The 20061-nt window shown below is 38.7% G+C and overlaps 1 protein-coding gene across 1 annotated transcript in view; it reads left to right on the forward strand.

Moving 5' to 3' along the window:
* GBX1 (gastrulation brain homeobox 1) overlaps positions 1–18207 on the forward strand; it is a 99803-nt gene extending 81596 nt beyond the window's left edge. Inside the window, exon 2 of the mRNA XM_075262041.1 lies at positions 17645–18207. Within this exon, the coding sequence (XP_075118142.1) occupies positions 17645–18156 (512 nt within the window). The 3' untranslated portion in view covers positions 18157–18207. The remainder of the gene's footprint in view (positions 1–17644) is intronic.
* The last annotated feature ends 1854 nt before the right edge of the window (positions 18208–20061 follow it).

Here is a 20061-nt window from a genome sequence, read left to right on the forward strand (position 1 = left end):
TATTATATTGTATTATATTATACAGTCACCCTCATATATTATATTGTATTATATTATACAGTCACCCCCATATATTATATTGTATTATATTATACAGTCACCCCATATATTGTATTATATTATACAGTCACCTACATATATTATATTGTATTATATTATACAGTCACCCCCATATATTATATTGTATTATATTATACAGTCACCCCCATATATTATATTGTATTATATTATACAGTCACCCCATATATTGTATTATATTATACAGTCACCTACATATATTATATTGTATTATATTATACAGTCACCCCCATATATTATATTGTATTATATTATACAGTCACCTACATATTTTATATTGTATTATATTATACAGTCATCCCCATATATTATATTGTATTATATTATACAGTCACCCCCATATATTGTATTGTATTATATTATACATTCACCCCCATATATTATATTGTATTATATTATACAATCACCCCCATATATTATATTATATTATACAGTCACCCCCATATATTATATTGTATTATATTATACATTCACCCCCATATATTATATTGTATTATATTATACAATCACCCCATATATTTTATTATATTATACAGTCACCTACATATATTATATTGTATTATATTATACAGTCACCCCCATATATTATATTGTATTATATTATACAGTCACCCCCCATATATTATATTGTACTATATTATACAGTCACACCCATAAATTATATTTTACAGTCACCCCCATATATTATATTATACAGTCACCCCCATATATTAAATTGTATTATATTATACAGTCACCCCCATATATTATATTGTATTATATTATACAGTCACCCCCATATATTATATTGTATTATATTATACAGTCACCCCCATATATTATATTGTATTATATTATACAGTCACCCCCATATATTATATTATACAGTCATCCCGATATATTATATTGTATTATATTATACAGTCACCCCCATATATTATATTGTATTATATTATACAGTCACCCCATATTATATTGTATTATATTATACAGTCACCCCCATATATTATATTGTATTATATTATACAGTCATCCCCATATATTATATTGTATTATATTATACAGTCACCCCATATATTATATTGTATTATATTATACAGTCACCCCTTATATTATATTGTATTATATTATACAGTCACCCCATGTATTATATTGTATTATATTATACAGTCACCCCCATATATTATATTGTATTATATTATAGTCACCCCATATATTATATTGTATTATATTATACAGTCACCCCCATATATTATATTGTATTATATTATACAGTCACCCCATATATTGTATTATATTATACAGTCACCCCCATATATTATATTGTATTAGATTATACAGTCACCCCATATATTATATTGTATTATATTATACAGTCACCCCATATATTGTATTATATTATACAGTCACCCCCATATATTATATTGTATTATATTATACAGTCACCCCATATATTATATTGTATTATATTATACAGTCACCCCATATATTATATTGTATTATGTTATATAGTCACCCCCATATATTATATTGTATTATATTATACAGTCACCCCTTATATTATATTGTATTATATTATACAGTCGCCCCCATATATTATATTGTATTATATTATACAGTCACCTACATATTTTATATTGTATTATATTATACAGTCACCCCCATATATTATATTGTATTATATTATACAGTCACCCCCATATATTATATTCTATTATATTAGACAGTCACCCCCATATATTATATTGTATTATATTATACAGTCACCCCCATATATTATATTGTATTATATTATACAGTCACCCCCATATATTATATTCTATTATATTATACAGTCACCTACATATATTATATTGTATTATATTATACAGTCACCCCCATATATTATATTGTATTATATTATACAATCACCCCATATATTTTATCATATTATACAGTCACCTACATATATTATATTGTATTATATTATACAGTCACCCCATATATTATATTGTATTATATTATACAGTCACCCCCATATATTATATTGTATTATATTATACAGTCACCCCCATATATTATATTGTATTATATTATACAGTCACCCTATATATTATATTGTATTATATTATACAGTCACCCCCATATATTATATTGTATTATATTATACAGTCACCCCATATATTATATTGTATTATATTATACAGTCACCCCTTATATTATATTGTATTATATTATACAGTCACCCCCATATATTATATATTATATTATACAGTCATCCTCATATATTATATTGTATTATATTATACAGTCACCCCATATATTATATTGTATTATATTATACAGTCACCCCTTATATTATATTGTATTATATTATACAGTCACCCCTATATAATATAATATATATTATTATATTATACAGTCACCCCTTATATTATATTGTATTATATTATACAGTCACCCCATATATTGTATTATATTATACAGTCACCCCCATACATTGTATTATATTATACAGTCACCTACATATATTATATTGTATTATATTATAGTCACCCCCATATATTATATTATATTTTATTATATTATACAGTCACCTCTTATATTATATTGTATTATATTATACAGTCACCCCCATATATTGTATTATATTATACAGTCACCCCATATATTATATTGTATTATATTATACAGTCACCCCATATATTATATTGTATTATATTATACAGTCACCCCATATATTATATTGTATTATATTATACAGTCACCCCATATATTTTATTATATTATACAGTCACTCCCATATATTATATTGTATTATATTATACAGTCAAAAAGAAAAATTGGAGTGTGGGGGGCTAATAATATCTTATGAAAAATTATGTATAGAGGTAGAGGCAGCGATTATTCTATCTGTCCATCTCTCTCTCCCAGAGAGATGCAGTTTGGATCTTGCCAGACTGGTTATGTAAATACTATGCTCTGTGTATTGGGTGATGCTATCTTACAAAGAAACTAATTAAAATGGAGACAGTTCGGCAGGGACTACGGGCATTGTTAGGAAAGGATCAAAGACCAAAGACCCTTCCAAAGATAAAGGGACAAGAGAAGGGTAATTAAGCTAATTGTCTCCAACAAGGATGTCTATTGTCTTTAGAATACCATGAGATAGACATCTAGGATGTGTATTTGAGACATGTGCTGATGGCTGCCATTTTGATTGATACATGCGGCTACCATGAGGTCACTGACTCCATTTTAGAGTAGAGCTAGCCCTCAGGGGGGTGTGACCTCTCTCCAGTTTCTTATCCAATAGATATGCATCAGGGCTATTGTTACAAACTTCTCCACCAATAGATGTTAGGCTAATTATACTAGCCAATCCTGTTCTGTCTATGCCATGTGATATATACTTTGTTCTAGCCACCATTAAAGCAGAATCCATTTTGATACACGACCACCATGTGTCTCTGTTGATTCTCCAGGCCAAGATGGCGGAGGCCGATCTTGGCCGGTTAATTAATTTTCCTTTACAGACAGCATATCTCTGGGGTATTATGATTTCCCCCGACAGGAGATAGGTAGGTAACTATCAGGGACGTATTTAAAATTTCACTTTTATTGATATGTATTAAAAGCTATACTTAGTACAAGACAACACAACAAAAATGTGGTATAAAATACCCCAAAATTCACAAAGGTAATGATAATGTGCAAGCACCTAGCCTGTGGGGGAGTGGGACACACCGTCCTCCACAATCGTTTATTTACCCCACTAGTGTTACACTTCTTATCTTTGATGTGGATAATGGGTAAAAGAGCAGGGCTGGAACAACGTGTGCTATAGCCGCCTATGTTATCTATAGAGTACTGGCTGGCAAATAACTCCACTGCTATAGATTTTTCCTTCCCATAAGCTGGAGCTACAGTTAATAATTCATTTTGTTAAAACACTGAAGCTCTCTGCTGTGCAATAAAATGCCTACAAAAGAGGACTTGTTAGCAGGCTGGTATACAGAGTAACCGGATAGTAACACCTATCTAAGGCTAAGGTAGTTATCCGGGTAGAGCAGCTCTGCTGCTGATAAATCACAGGCAGCTCAGGCAGCTCAATTCCCCTTGCCTGCTTTAGGGCTAAAACAATAGCCGAGATTGTCTTAAACTTAGCCTGACGCGGCGTTTCAACATACTAACACTCTCCCTGTCAGCATGAATCATCAGAGGCTTTAGTTGTGCACAGGAGATTAACTGACCACTATCTAAATCACATTAGCGTCTTATGATATGACTCCCGTTTCCCCCATGGCATTGATGTTTAGCCATAGGGGGGCGCGGGAGAATGCTGAGTTTAAATGTGCAAAGCCACACCCCCTAGCAGACGCTATAACCAATCAGCGTGTGCAAACCAGACCCATAGTTCTGACGGCCGGCATGTGACGTGACGTGTCTTTACTGCACATGTGCAGGCGAGCACCACTCAGAAGCCGGAGGTGTGTCCTTACTCAATACGGCCGACTCCGCCCCGAGCTCCCTGCACATTCAATGACATCAGCTAGGTGAGAACTGCCAGAAAGACCATTCATAATAACTCCCCAACTCCGCCCCCCTGCAGTTCAAATACACAATTGTTACAAAGGAAATGTCTATACAGGTGAGTATATGACCTGATGAATATATAAAACACCATGACTATATGACAGAACACTGGGATCCCCTCCCAGAGGGGGACTCACTCAGCACAGCATCCTGGTACCAGCTACACGGGGATACTGCACAGGGAAAACAGATGACTACACCTCATGCATAACCCCTACCAAGAACTATAGAACCATACTACCATAGCTGTAACCATAACTATTACCACCCTACACCACCATCCAAGATCTTAAAAGGTAGTAGATAGGGTAAATCACCAAACAAAATCCCACATATGGAAATGGTAAACTGAACCCAAGTTTAAATAAAACAGGCAAACGAGATGCCATCATTAAGACCCCACGGTTTCACAGTCTTTAACGTAAAGGTCCATCTAGCCTCCCGCTGCAGGAGCTTTTTATCAAAATCTCCCCCCCCCCGAGGAGATGGATGGACCAGTTCCACTCCCTGGAATTTTACAATGGACACATCTCCACCGTGTTTCTCACATATATGACGTGCCAAAGGGGTGTCTTCGCCTCTAGAGATATCATTTATGTGCTCACGAATCCTTCTGCGGAACTCGCGAATGGTTTTACCCACATATTGCGTTCCGCAGGCGGAGCAGCTGGCCAGATAAATAACTCCTCGTGTCTTACAATTTATGAAATTTTTATTAGTATATATTACTAGTATATTCCATATTTGTCGAATTACTCTTCAAGGTCTTGCCAGGTACGATTGATGCGCATGCCCGACAGGATCCGCAGGAAAAAGTCCCCACCAGACCCTGAGCATGCCTCCCTAGCCAGTTATCATTTACAAGGGGTGCTAGATGACTCTTCACCAATCTGTCCTTAAGGTTAGGACCCCTCCTATATGTGACAAGCGGATAGTCATTAATCTGGGGACCAATGTCTGGGTCTGATTTAAGAATTTCCCAAGTGTTTTTTAAAACATCCACCACTTCTCGATTTGCGGAATCGAATGTTGCGATAATTTGCATATCTGCCGTTTTATCCCTTTCCACTGGTTTGAGCAGAGATGTTCTGTCACATAACAGGGCATCTTGGTAAGCTTTGCGCAGAACCCCATCCGGGTACCCCCTGCATTGGAATCTCCTACGTAGATCGCTGGCTGCCACTTCATAGTCTGCTACATTTGTGCAGTTTCTGCGCAACCGCAAAAATTGGCCCTTCGGAATTCCGCGGCGCAGTGGGAGGGGATGGCAATTCTGCCAGTTTAACAGGGAATTGGTAGATGTTTCCTTCCTGTAGATCGTGGTCCCCAATCTACCCGATGGTGACTTAAAGATAGTGAGATCTAAAAAAGTGATTGAGTGCTCCTTGATCTCTGAGGTAAAAAATAAACCCAGATGGTTAACATTAAGCTCTCTCACAAACTCCCCAAAATCCTCTCTTGTTCCTCCCCAGACCAACAGAACATCATCGATGTATCTGACCCAAAATAAAATTGACGATGCCCACCTTTCCATTTCATCACCAAAGACCACCTCCCTCTCCCACCAGCCCAGGTACAGATTAGCATAGGCCGGGGCACTGTATAATATAATACAATATAATATATGGGGGTGACTGTATAATATAATACAATATAATATATGGGGGTGACTGTATAATATAATACAATATATGGGGTGACTGTATAATATAATACAATATAATATATGGGGGTGACTGTATAATATAATACAATGTAATATATGGGGGTGACTGTATAATATAATACAATGTAATATATGGGGGTGACTGTATAATATAATACAATATATGGGGTGACTGTATAATATAATACAATATAATATATGGGGGTGACTGTATAATATAATACAATGTAATATATGGGGGTGACTGTATAATATAATACAATGTAATATATGGGGGTGACTGTATAATATAATACAATATATGGGGTGACTGTATAATATAATACAATATAATATATGGGGGGTGACTGTATAATATAATACAATGTAATATATGGGGGTGACTGTATAATATAATACAATATATGGGGTGACTGTATAATATAATACAATATAATATATGGGGGTGACTGTATAATATAATACAATGTAATATATGGGGGTGACTGTATAATATAATACAATATAATATATGGGGGTGACTGTATAATATAATACAATATAATATATGGGGGTGACTGTATAATATAATACAATATAATATATGGGGGTGACTGTATAATATAATACAATATATGGGGTGACTGTATAATATAATACAATATAATATATGGGGGTGACTGTATAATATAATACAATGTAATATATGGGGGTGACTGTATAATATAATACAATATATGGGGTGACTGTATAATATAATACAATATAATATATGGGGGTGACTGTATAATATAATACAATGTAATATATGGGGGTGACTGTATAATATAATACAATATAATATATGGGGGTGACTGTATAATATAATACAATATAATATATGGGGGTGACTGTATAATATAATACAATATAATATATGGGGGTGACTGTATAATATAATACAATATATGGGGTGACTGTATAATATAATACAATATAATATATGGGGGTGACTGTATAATATAATACAATGTAATATATGGGGGTGACTGTATAATATAATACAATATATGGGGTGACTGTATAATATAATACAATATAATATATGGGGGTGACTGTATAATATAATACAATGTAATATATGGGGGTGACTGTATAATATAATACAATATAATATATGGGGGTGACTGTATAATATAATACAATATAATATATGGGGGTGACTGTATAATACAATATAATATATGGGGGTGACTGTATAATATAATACAATATAATATATGGGGGTGACTGTATAATATAATACAATGTAATATATGGGGGTGACTGTATAATATAATACAATGTAATATATGGGGGTGACTGTATAATATAATACAATATAATATATGGGGGTGACTGTATAATATAATACAATGTAATATATGGGGGTGACTGTATAATATAATACAATATAATATATGGGGGTGACTGTATAATATAATACAATATATGGGGTGACTGTATAATATAATACAATATAATATATGGGGGTGACTGTATAATATAATACAATATAATATATGGGGGTGACTGTATAATATAATACAATGTAATATATGGGGGTGACTGTATAATATAATACAATGTAATATATGGGGGTGACTGTATAATATAATACAATATAATTTATGGGGATGACTGTATAATATAATACAATATATGGGGTGACTGTATAATATAATACAATATAATATATGGGGTGACTGTATAATATAATACAATATAATATATGGGGTGACTGTATAATATAATACAATATAATATATGGGGGTGACTGTATAATATAATACAATATAATATGGGGTGACTGTATAATATAATACAATATAATATATGGGGGTGACTGTATAATATAATACAATATAATTTATGGGGATGACTGTATAATATAATACAATATATGGGGTGACTGTATAATATAATACAATATAATATATGGGGGTGACTGTATAATATAATACAATATAATATATGGGGTGACTGTATAATATAATACAATGTAATATATGGGGGTGACTGTATAATATAATACAATATAATTTATGGGGATGACTGTATAATATAATACAATGTAATATATGGGGGTGACTGTATAATATAATACAATATAATTTATGGGGATGACTGTATAATATAATACAATATAATATATGGGGGTGACTGTATAATATAATACAATATAATATTAGGGGTGACTGTATAATATAATACAATATAATATATGGGGGTGACTGTATAATATAATACAATATAATATATGGGGGTGACTGTATAATATAATACAATATAATATATGGGGGTCACTGTATAATATAATACAATATAATATATGGGGGTGACTGTATAATATAATACAATATAATATATGGGGGTCACTGTATAATATAATACAATATAATATATGGGGGTGACTGTATAATATAATACAATATATGAGGGTGACTGTATAATATATGGGGTCACGGTATAATATATATGGGGGTCACTGTATAACATATGGGGGTGACTGTATAATATATGGGGCCACTGTATAATATAATACAATATAATATATGGGGGGTGACTGTATAATATAATACAATATAATATATGTAGATGACTGTATAATATAATAAAATATATGGGGGTCACTGTATAATATAATACAATATAATATATGGGGGTGACTGTATAATATAATACAATATAATATATGAGGGTGACTGTATAATATAATACAATATAATATATGGGGATGACTGTATAATATAATACAATATAATATATGGGGGTGACTGTATAATATAATACAATATAATATATGGGGGTGACTGTATAATATAATACAATATAATATAAGGGGGTGACTGTATAATATAATATAATATAATATAATATAATATAATATAATATAATATATGGAGGGTGACTGTATAATACAATATAATATATGGCGGTGACTGTATAATATAATACAATATAATATATGGGGGTGACTGTATAATATAATACAATATAATATATGAGGGTGACTGTATAATATAATACAATATAATATATGGGGGTGACTGTATAATATAATACAATATAATATATGGGGGTGACTGTATAATATAATACAATATAATATATGGGGGTGACTGTATAATACAATATAATATATGGTGGTGACTGTATAATATAATACAATATAATATAATATATGGGGGTGACTGTATAATATAATACAATATAATATATGGGGGTGACTGTATAATACAATATAATATATGGCGGTGACTGTATAATATAATACAATATAATATATGGTGGGTGACTGTATAATATAATACAATATAATATATGGGGGTGACGGTATAATATAATACAATATAATATAATATATGGGGGTGACTGTATAATATAATATAATATAATATATGGGGGTGACTGTATAATATAATACAATATAATATATGGGGGTGACTGTATAATATAATACAATATAATATATGGGGGTGACTGTATAATATAATACAATATAATATATGGGGGTGACTGTATAATATAATACAATATAATATAAGGGGTGACTGTATAATATAATACAATATAATATATGGGGGTGACTGTATAATATAATACAATATAATATATGGGGTGACTGTATAATATAATACAATATAATATATGGGGGTGACTGTGTAATATAATACAGTATAATATATGGGGGTGACTGTATAATATAATACAATACAATATAATATATGGGGGTGACTGTATAATATAATACAATATAATATATGGGGGTGACTGTATAATATAATACAATACAATATAATATATGGGGGTGACTGTATAATACAATACAATATAATATATGGGGGTGACTGTATAATATAATACAATATAATATATGGGGGTGACTGTATAATATAATACAGTATAATATATGGCGGTGACTGTATAATATAATACAATACAATATAATATATGGGGGTGACTGTATAATATAATACAATATAATATATGGGGGTGACTGTATAATATAATACAATATAATATATGGGGGTGACTGTATAATATAATACAATATTAACATTAATATATAACATATAAAAGAAGGTCTTTGGATCCTCAGGTTTGGTTGCCGTCAACCTTTCGGCATGAACATCAAATCAGATCTGGCCCTTATCTACTAATAACAAGAAAATAGATACTATTGTATATTAATGAACTTTTATTGGTAATATAATTATTCCATAGGACTTAACAGCTCCCTCTGTATGTGGAGTTATTAGTGAGTTATCACTGGTGTACCATTGGTCCTTTCCTATCATGTGATCTAAGCGGATTGGCCAAATTTGATCACGTGACCGCTTTACACATGTTACACATCCCCCGTTTCATTCATTGTTGCAAATAGTGTTAAATTTTGAGATGGGAAGTGTTTTTTCTTCTCTTCATTATATATGGTTCTTTGTAATTACATCCACGCTACTTCACGTACCTTGCAGGACTCTTCATCTTACGGGACTGCTAGCGAGTTGTTGTTAGCGTATCTTCGGCTCTCACTTGATCACATGATTTCGGTTGATTGGTCATTTTAGATCACGTGACTGCTTGACTCATGTTACACACCCTCCTCGCTCCATTCATGCTCAAATTCAAACTGATAGTTGCTACAAATAAAACTATATTCTGGGACCTAAGCATTTTCGATTTTTCCGGGTATCTTGAGGCACAGATGTCCAATTTTCGAGCGCCTTAGTATTAATGGTTTTATGACAAAGCTTTTTCATATGTATAAACAATACCAGAACATAACCATCACTTGTCCATGTTATTGTACAATGAGCATTGCAAATTTCTACCTATTTGAACTTGCATTAACTCACTTTTGCATATACTAAATGTTCTCTTTATATTATATTTTATTTATATTTATGTAAATATTCCATTGCTAAGAAACAGTACGTGCTGTTGGAGCACATGGCTTTAGTCGAACTTTATTTATTTGATTTGTTACACACATAAGAACAACAAGTACAAACAAGTGTGTTATCAATCAGCAAATCAGCCTTTTGCTCCACCCACACTGCTACTAGCAAGTCTCAGTTGTATATATATATATATATATATGATATGAAAACACACAGACGGAGAGCACTATGACTAAGGGGCTTTAAGGACCCCGAAACGCGTTAGTTGCAGTTTTTTATCCACCTTTCTGACTTTTTTCTGCACTTTACTATGTATTAGATACTTTGTTTGTCTGCCCATTCGGGCTCATTTTTAATTTATGGATTAAAGGCTAAATTACATAAGAATACTCCTGGGATTAGGCTCAGGGGGGTATTACATAAGAATACTCCTGGGATTAGGCTCAGGGGGGTATTACAATAAGAATACTCCTGGGATTAGGCTCAGTGGAGTATTACATAAGAATACTCCTGGGATTAGGCTCAGGGGGGTATTACATAAGAATACTCCTGGGATTAGGCTCAGGGGGGTATTACAATAAGAATACTCCTGGGATTAGGCTCAGTGGAGTATTACATAAGAATACTCCTGGGATTAGGCTCAGGGGGGTATTACATAAGAATACTCCTGGGATTAGGCTCAGGGGGGTATTACAATAAGAATACTCCTGGGATTAGGCTCAGTGGAGTATTACATAAGAATACTCCTGGGATTAGGCTCAGGGGGGTATTACATAAGAATACTCCTGGGATTAGGCTCAGGGGGGTATTACATAAGAATACTCCTTGGATTACGCTCAGGGGGGTATTACATAAGAATACTCCTGGGATTAGGCTCAGGGGGTATTACATAAGAATACTCCTGGGATTAGGCTCAGGGGGGTATTACATAAGAATACTCCTGGGATTAGGCTCAGGGGGGTATTACATAAGAATACTCCTGGGATTAGGCTCAGGGGGGTATTACATAAGAATACTCCTGGGATTAGGCTCAGGGGGGTATTACATAAGAATACTCCTGGGATTAGGCTCAGGGGGGTATTACATAAGAATACTCCTGGGATTAGGCTCAGGGGGGTATTACATAAGAATACTCCTGGGATTAGGCTCAGGGGGGTATTACATAAGAATACTCCTGGGATTAGGCTCAGGGGGGTATTACATAAGAATACTCCTGGGATTAGGCTCAGGGGGGTATTACATAAGAATACTCCTGGGATTAGGCTCAGGGGGGTATTACATAAGAATACTCCTGGGATTAGGCTCAGGGGGGTATTACATAAGAATACTCCTGGGATTAGGCTCAGGGGGGTATTACATAAGAATACTCCTGGGATTAGGCTCAGGGGGGTATTACATAAGAATACTCCTGGGATTAGGCTCAGGGGGGTATTACATAAGAATACTCCTGGGATTAGGCTCAGGGGGGTATTACATAAGAATACTCCTGGGATTAGGCTCAGGGGGGTATTACATAAGAATACTCCTGGGATTAGGCTCAGGGGGTATTACATAAGAATACTCCTGGGATTAGGCTCAGGGGGTATTACATAAGAATACTCCTGGGATTAGGCTCAGGGGGGTATTACATAAGAATACTCCTGAGATTAGGCTCAGGGGGGTATTACATAAGAATACTCCTGGGATTAGGCTCAGGGGGGTATTACATAAGAATACTCCTGGGATTAGGCTCAGGGGGGTATTACATAAGAATACTCCTGGGATTAGGCTCAGGGGGGTATTACATAACAATACTCCTGGGATTAGGCTCAGGGGGGTATTACATAAGAATACTCCTGGGATTAGGCTCAGGGGAGTATTACATAAGAATTCCCCTGGGATTAGACTCAGGGGAGTATTACATAAGAATTCCCCTGGGATTAGACTCAGGGGGGTATTACATAAGAATACTCCTGGGATTAGGCTCAGGGGAGTATTACATAAGAATTCCCCTGGGATTAGACTCAGGGGGGTATTACATAAGAATACCCCTGGGATTAGGCTCAGGGGGGTATTACATAAGAATACTCCTGGGATTAGGCTCAGGGGAGTATTACATAAGAATACTCCTGGGATTAGGCTCAGGGGAGTATTACATAAGAATTCCCCTGGGATTAGACTCAGGGGGGTATTACATAAGAATACTCCTTTTACTAGGCTCAGGGGGCATTACATAAGAATTCCCCTGGGATTAGGCTCAGGGGGTATTACATAAGAATACCCCTGGGATTAGGCTCAAGTGGTATTACATAAGAATACCCCTGGGATTAGGCTCAGGGGATTATTACATAAGAATACCCCTGGGATTACTCTCAGGGGGTATTACATAAGAATACTCATGGGATTACACTCAGGGGGGTATTACATAAAAATACTCCTGGGATTAGGCTCAGATGGTATTACATAAGAATACCCCTGGGATTAGGCTCAGAGGGGTATTACATAAGAATACCCGTGGGATTACCCTCACGGGGTATTACATAAAACTACCCTTGGGATTAGGCTCAGGGGGGTATTACATAAAAATACTCCTGGGATTAGGCTCAGATGGTATTACATAAGAATACCCTTGGGATTAGGCTCAGAGGGGTATTACATAAGAATACCCGTGGGATTACCCTCACTGGGTATTACATAAAACTACCCTTGGGATTTGGCTCAGGGGAGTATTACGTAAGAATACCCCTGGAATTAGGCTCAGGGGGGTATTACATAAAAATACTCCTGGGATTAGGGTCAGAGGGGTATTACATAAGAATATCCCTGGGATTAGGCTCAGGGGGGTATTACATAAGAATACATCTGGGATTAGGCTCAGAAGGTTATTACATAAAAATACCCCTGGGATTAGGCTCAGGGGGTTAATACATAAGAATACTCCTGGGATTAGGCTCAGGGGGGTGTTCTATAAGAATACACCTGGGATTAGGCTCAGAATAGTATTACATAAAAATACCCCTGAGATTAGGCTCAGGGGGGGCATTACATAAGAATACTCCTGGGATTAGGCTCAGGGGGAATACATAAGAATACTCCTGGGATTAGGGTCAGAGGGGTGTTACATAAGAATACCCCTGGGATTAGGCTCAGAGGGGTGTTACATAAGAATACTCCTGGGATTAGGCTCAGAGGGGTGTTACATAAGAATACTCCTGGGATTAGGGTCAGAGGGGTGTTACATAAGAATACCCCTGGGATTAGGCTCAGGGGGGTATTACATAAGAATACTCCTGGGATTAGGGTCAGAGGGGTGTTACATAAGAATACCCCTGGGATTAGGCTCAGGGGGGTATTACATCATCCCTCTATGTGACAGTACAGTATGTTGTGTGATATAGGAGAGGGGATAACATGGACAGTCCTCACTACCACTTACAGGTGATGCACAGTCAGTGATGATTTCTCAGGGTTTCTCCTCCTTCCTCTTCCTCCTCCTTCCTCTTCCTCCGCCATCTCCTCCTTCCTTCTCCTCCTCTTCCTCCTCCTTCCTTCTCCTCCTCTTCCTCCTTCCTCCTCCTTCCTTCTCCTCCTTCCTCTTCCTCCTTCCTTCTACTCTTCCTCCTCCCTCCGCCTCCCTCCTCCTTCCTTCTCCACTTCCTCCTCCTTCTCCTTCCTTCTTCTCCTCCTCCTTCTTCTCCTCCTCCTTCCTTCTCCTCCTCCTTCCTTCTCCTCCTCCTTCCTTCTCCTCCTCTTCCTCCTCCTTCCTTCTCCTCTTCCTCCTCATCCTCCTCCTCTTCCTTCTCCTCCTCCTTCTTCTCCTCCTCCTTCTTCTCCTCCTCCTTCCTTCTCCTTCCTTCTTCTCCTCCTCCTTCTTCTCCTCCTCCTTCCTTCTCCTCTTCCTCCTCCTTCTCCTCCTCCTTCCTTCTCCTCCTCTTCCTCCTCCTTCCTTCTCCTCTTCCTCCTCATCCTCCTCCTCTTCCTTCTCCTCCTCCTTCTTCTCCTCCTCCTTCTTCTCCTCCTCCTTCCTTCTCCTCCTCCTTCCTTCTCCTCTTCCTCCTCCTTCCTTCTCCTCTTCCTTCTCCTTCCTTCTCCTCTTCCTTCTCCTCCTCCTCCTCCTTCCTTCTCCTCTTCCTCCTCCTTCTCCTACTCCTTCCTTCTCCTCTTCCTCCTCCTTCTCCTCCCTTCTCCTCTTCCTCCTCCTTCTCCTCCTCCTTCCTTCTCCTCTTCCTCCTCCTTCTCCTCCTCCTTCCTTCTTCTCTTCCTCCTCCTTCTCCTCCTCCTTCCTTCTCCTCTTCCTCCTCCTTCTCCTCCTTCCTTCTCCTCTTCCTCCTCCTTCTCCTCCTCCTTCCTTCTTCTCTTCCTCCTCCTTCTCCTCCTCCTCCTTCCTTCTCCTCTTCCTCCTCCTTCTCCTCCTTCCTTCTCCTCTTCCTCCTCCTCCTCCCTCCTCCTCCTTCCTCCTTCTCCTCCTCCTTCTTCTCCTCCTTCTTCTCCTCCTCCTCCTCCCTCCTCCTCCTTCCTCCTTCTCCTCCTCCTTCTTCTCCTCCTTCTTCTCCTCCTCCTCCTCCCTCCTCCTCCTTCTTCCTTCTCCTCCTCCTCCTTCCTCCTTCTCCTCCTCCTTCTTCTCCTCTTCCTCCTCCTCCTTCCTCCTTCTCCTCCTCCTTCTTCTCCTCCTCCTTCCTCCTCCTCCCCGCAGCTCTGAGGCCAGAGGGGAAGGATATAATGAGAAGAGAATCTTATCGTTATCTACCAGATCAGTGTGATCGTCCGCACAGGTCCGGAGAGATTCACTGGTGACAGCGCTCTGGGGATGGAGATCAATCAAAGAAGCTTTATTAGCATGTCCGAATAGATATTTGGCATTGGCAAAGCAAGTAAAGTGTGTGTGGGGGGGGAGTTGGGGTTGGGGAATGGCCTAAGACTGGCATATGGAACGTCAGTCTTAATCAATTCTCTCTGTTGTTCCTAAATCTCTCTTACACACCGACAGCACCAAGACCTAAGTGACATAAGAGACAGGACTCCCCTGTAGCCAAGAAGGTGTCCGGCCAAAGACTCCATATTAATGATGTCAAGGTTCTGAGGTGCAGGAGATCTGCTTCATCTTCATCATCATCATCCACAATGTAGGGTCCAATAATAACACGACCCAAAGACCAGAAGGAACAAAGTGCAGAATATGAAAAGAATTCCCTCTATGAGTTCTGCTGAATGGGACGTGTGTGACCCAATGGGACGTGTGTGACCCAATGGAATGTGTGACCCAATCGGACTTGTGTGTGACCCAATGGAACGTGTGACCCAATGAGACGTGTGTGACCCAAAGGGACGTGTGTGACCCAATGGGACGTGTGTGACCCAATGGGACGTGTGACCCAATGGAACGTGTGTGACCCAATGGGACGTGTGTGACCCAATGGGACGTGTGTGACCCAATGGGACGTGTGTGACCCAATGGGACGTGTGTGACCCAATGGGACGTGTGACCCAATGGGACGTGTGTGTGACCCAATGGGACGTGTGTCACCCAATGGGACGTGTGTGACCCAATGGGACGTGTGTGACCCAATAGAACGTGTGTGACCAAATGGAACTTGTGTGACCCAATGGGACGTGTGTGACCCAATGGGACGTGTGTGACCCAATGGGACGTGTGACCCAATGGAACGTGTGTGACCCAATGGGACGTGTGTGACCCAATGGGACGTGTGTGACCCAATGGAACGTGTGTGACCCAATGGGACGTGTGACCCAATGGGACGTGTGACCCAATGGGACGTGTGTGACCCAATGGGACGTGTGTGACCCAATGGGACGTGTGACCCAATGGGACGTGTGACCCAATGGAACGTGTGTGACCCAATGGGATGTGTGTGACCCAATGGAACGTGTGTGACCCAATGGGACGTGTGACCCAATGGGACGTGTGACCCAATGGGACGTGTGTGTGACCCAATGGGACGTGTGTCACCCAATGGGACGTGTGTGACCCAATGGGACGTGTGTGACCCAATAGAACGTGTGTGACCAAATGGAACTTGTGTGACCCAATGGGACGTCTGTGACCCAATGGGACGTGTGTGACCCAATGGGAAGTGTGACCCAATGGAACGTGTGTGATCCAATGGGACGTGTGTGACCCAATGGGAAGTGTGACTCAATGCAACGTGTGTGACCCAATGGGACGTGTGTGACCCAATGGGACGTGTGTGACCCAATAGAACGTGTGTGACCAAATGGAACTTGTGTGACCCAATGGGACGTCTGTGACCCAATGGGACGTGTGTGACCCAATGGGAAGTGTGACCCAATGGAACGTGTGTGATCCAATGGGACGTGTGTGACCCAATGGGAAGTGTGACTCAATGCGACATGTGTGACCCAATGGGACGTGTGACCCAAAGGGACGTGTGTGCCCCGCAAAGCTTCCGCCGCTTTGCCAGATTTACTTCTTTGCTTTGTTTTACAGGAGATGCCAAACTGTACAGCTCTGATGAAGAGAAGATGGGAGGGAAAACCTCAGAACCAGGCTGTAGTGACCATGATGAAGAAGAGACATCTGGAGAGAGCTGTGACGAGAACCTTCCAGATCAAGGGCACAGTCCAACAAGGCCTAGGAGTAAGGGAAAGAACGCCTCTCAGGACCCATGCAGAGATGGGGCAGGGACTCCAGGGAAAAGTCGAAGACGTAGAACAGCGTTCACCAGTGAGCAACTCTTAGAACTCGAAAAGGAATTCCATTGTAAGAAGTACCTGTCCCTCACAGAGAGGTCTCAGATTGCCCACACCCTTAAACTCAGTGAGGTGCAGGTAAAAATCTGGTTCCAAAATCGAAGAGCAAAATGGAAACGCATCAAAGCCGGAAATGTCAACAGTCGCGCTGGGGAGCCTGTTCGAAATCCAAAAATTGTGGTACCTATCCCTGTGCATGTCAACCGCTTCACTGTCAGGACCCAACAGATTGATGGTGCCCGACCATAAACGGGCAGAAACTCCTAAAGGATTAGATGCTGAGAAGTGAAAGCTACTGCAATAATACGCGGGACAGACAAATGTAAGACAAGGAACCAATGATCTCTGGGAGGTCCAACTCGTGACCATCACGAAGGACAATCTCATCTGGGGCTGTAGCTACCACCAATCTCATTAACACATCAAACATCATCCCTTTCGGCGGTAGACTCAGCGCTAATGGACCTGATCATCCGCCCTATTGGACCATGGATGTAACGGCGTGTAGGACTGTCCACAAACCATACACCGAGAAGGTGCCCAAATTCTCTTCTATTTCTCTCCATCAGCCTTTTCTCCTAATTTCCCCTATTTGTCCAGGAGGTTTATGACGACAACAGAACTGAAGTCAAAGCTATAGTTCCCGCTTGGTCATGTGTGACTGGTGATGTCCTATCAGGCTGGTCAATTACATACATGGGTATAGGTGCTGAAGTGCTCTCACCATTGCTTCTCCGAACTGCAAGCTTCTTTTAGGTTGTCCCATCATCTAACGCCAGAAGTAGAAGAAGGATGTCCATGAGATGAGGAGGCGACGACAGGAGCATTACCTTGCCCATAGACCACACAAGGGAACAAACACATGTAGGCTATATAAGGAGGGTTCAGCAGAGGTAGACATGGCAGGTATCTTCTTTGGCCAGGCACTCAATAGGAGAAGTTACTGCCACAAGTACCAACTCCTTCTAATATTGCTGCAAGACTCTTGGACAACTCTACTGTAGAAAGACATTGTCATCTCTTCACTCCATATACTGATGACCATCACAGCGATTTGTGGAAGATCTAATACTTTCATTCCCACCAACACGTTTACAACCCTGAGAAGGTCCGTAGGCTCCTAGTAGATCATGGATATCTCAATATTAAAAACGTGTATACAGAGGAATCAATGATAAAGTATTGTTCAGGGTTGGTGTGACCTGACCGTCCATACATGACATGGTCATCACAGATGGAACTGGTGGTCCACTGACTTCTGTCCTGATCTGTGTCAGTAGTCCATAAAATATACACCACACAATTGCTGTAATGCTCTGAATCCCTGTAATGTAAAGAGTCCGCAGACCGTGTGAGGACAATGAAACCATCAGTGGTAAACAGAAATATCTAGAAGATTGCTGCGCATGCCTCTGATGGTTTCCACTCCTGACAAGGAATACATGACTTAATAAAGATGTAGAGGACACCTTGGCTTTAGCTGGTGACTGGCATCTAATGTTTTCCACCACCAGAACCAAACAATGGTCACTCCCTTTCCATTGCATAGTTGAAGGGATCCGCGGGGTCTCTCTAGTAGTGGACAAGGAGCGGTCAAGCTCACGTCCTCCATTTACGAGATATCTTTTGTGATTGGTCAATATGGATGGATTCAGTTCAGGGTTTTCCATATACGTGTAAGGGATGAATGCACCATCTTGACTAAGTTTTAGGCAGGAGGGTCCCCACTGCTTCTATAGGACACACTTTCCCCTATATCCTGGGATAGTCATGTCTTTCCAGTATAGAAGACATCATTCTCACATTAATGAGGAAGCCGCGTGATGGCTCAGCGAGGGTTTATCAACATTATCACCAGCAGCCACCTCTGGTCACAGGGAAGGTCCTCGGTACATGATACATGTTCTGGAGACACACTGTATGACTGTATTAGTTAGGGGTTGAGTCCACAATGGGGTACAAGTGCTACATCAGACTCATCTGTTTCCCACAGTTCTATAATCAAATTGCTCTGACCTTCTACTCCCATCACATGATAGATGCCACCTCTGAAGCTAGGTGGACCTTACTGAGTTGACCGATGAGACCTCTGACAGTCTGATGCTTATATCTGACCACTTACTAAACAGCAAAAACCCTGTTGATAGTTGAGGT

The sequence above is a fragment of the Leptodactylus fuscus genome, unplaced genomic scaffold, assembly GCF_031893055.1.
Source record: "Leptodactylus fuscus isolate aLepFus1 unplaced genomic scaffold, aLepFus1.hap2 HAP2_SCAFFOLD_82, whole genome shotgun sequence".
NCBI lineage: Eukaryota > Metazoa > Chordata > Amphibia > Anura > Leptodactylidae > Leptodactylus > Leptodactylus fuscus.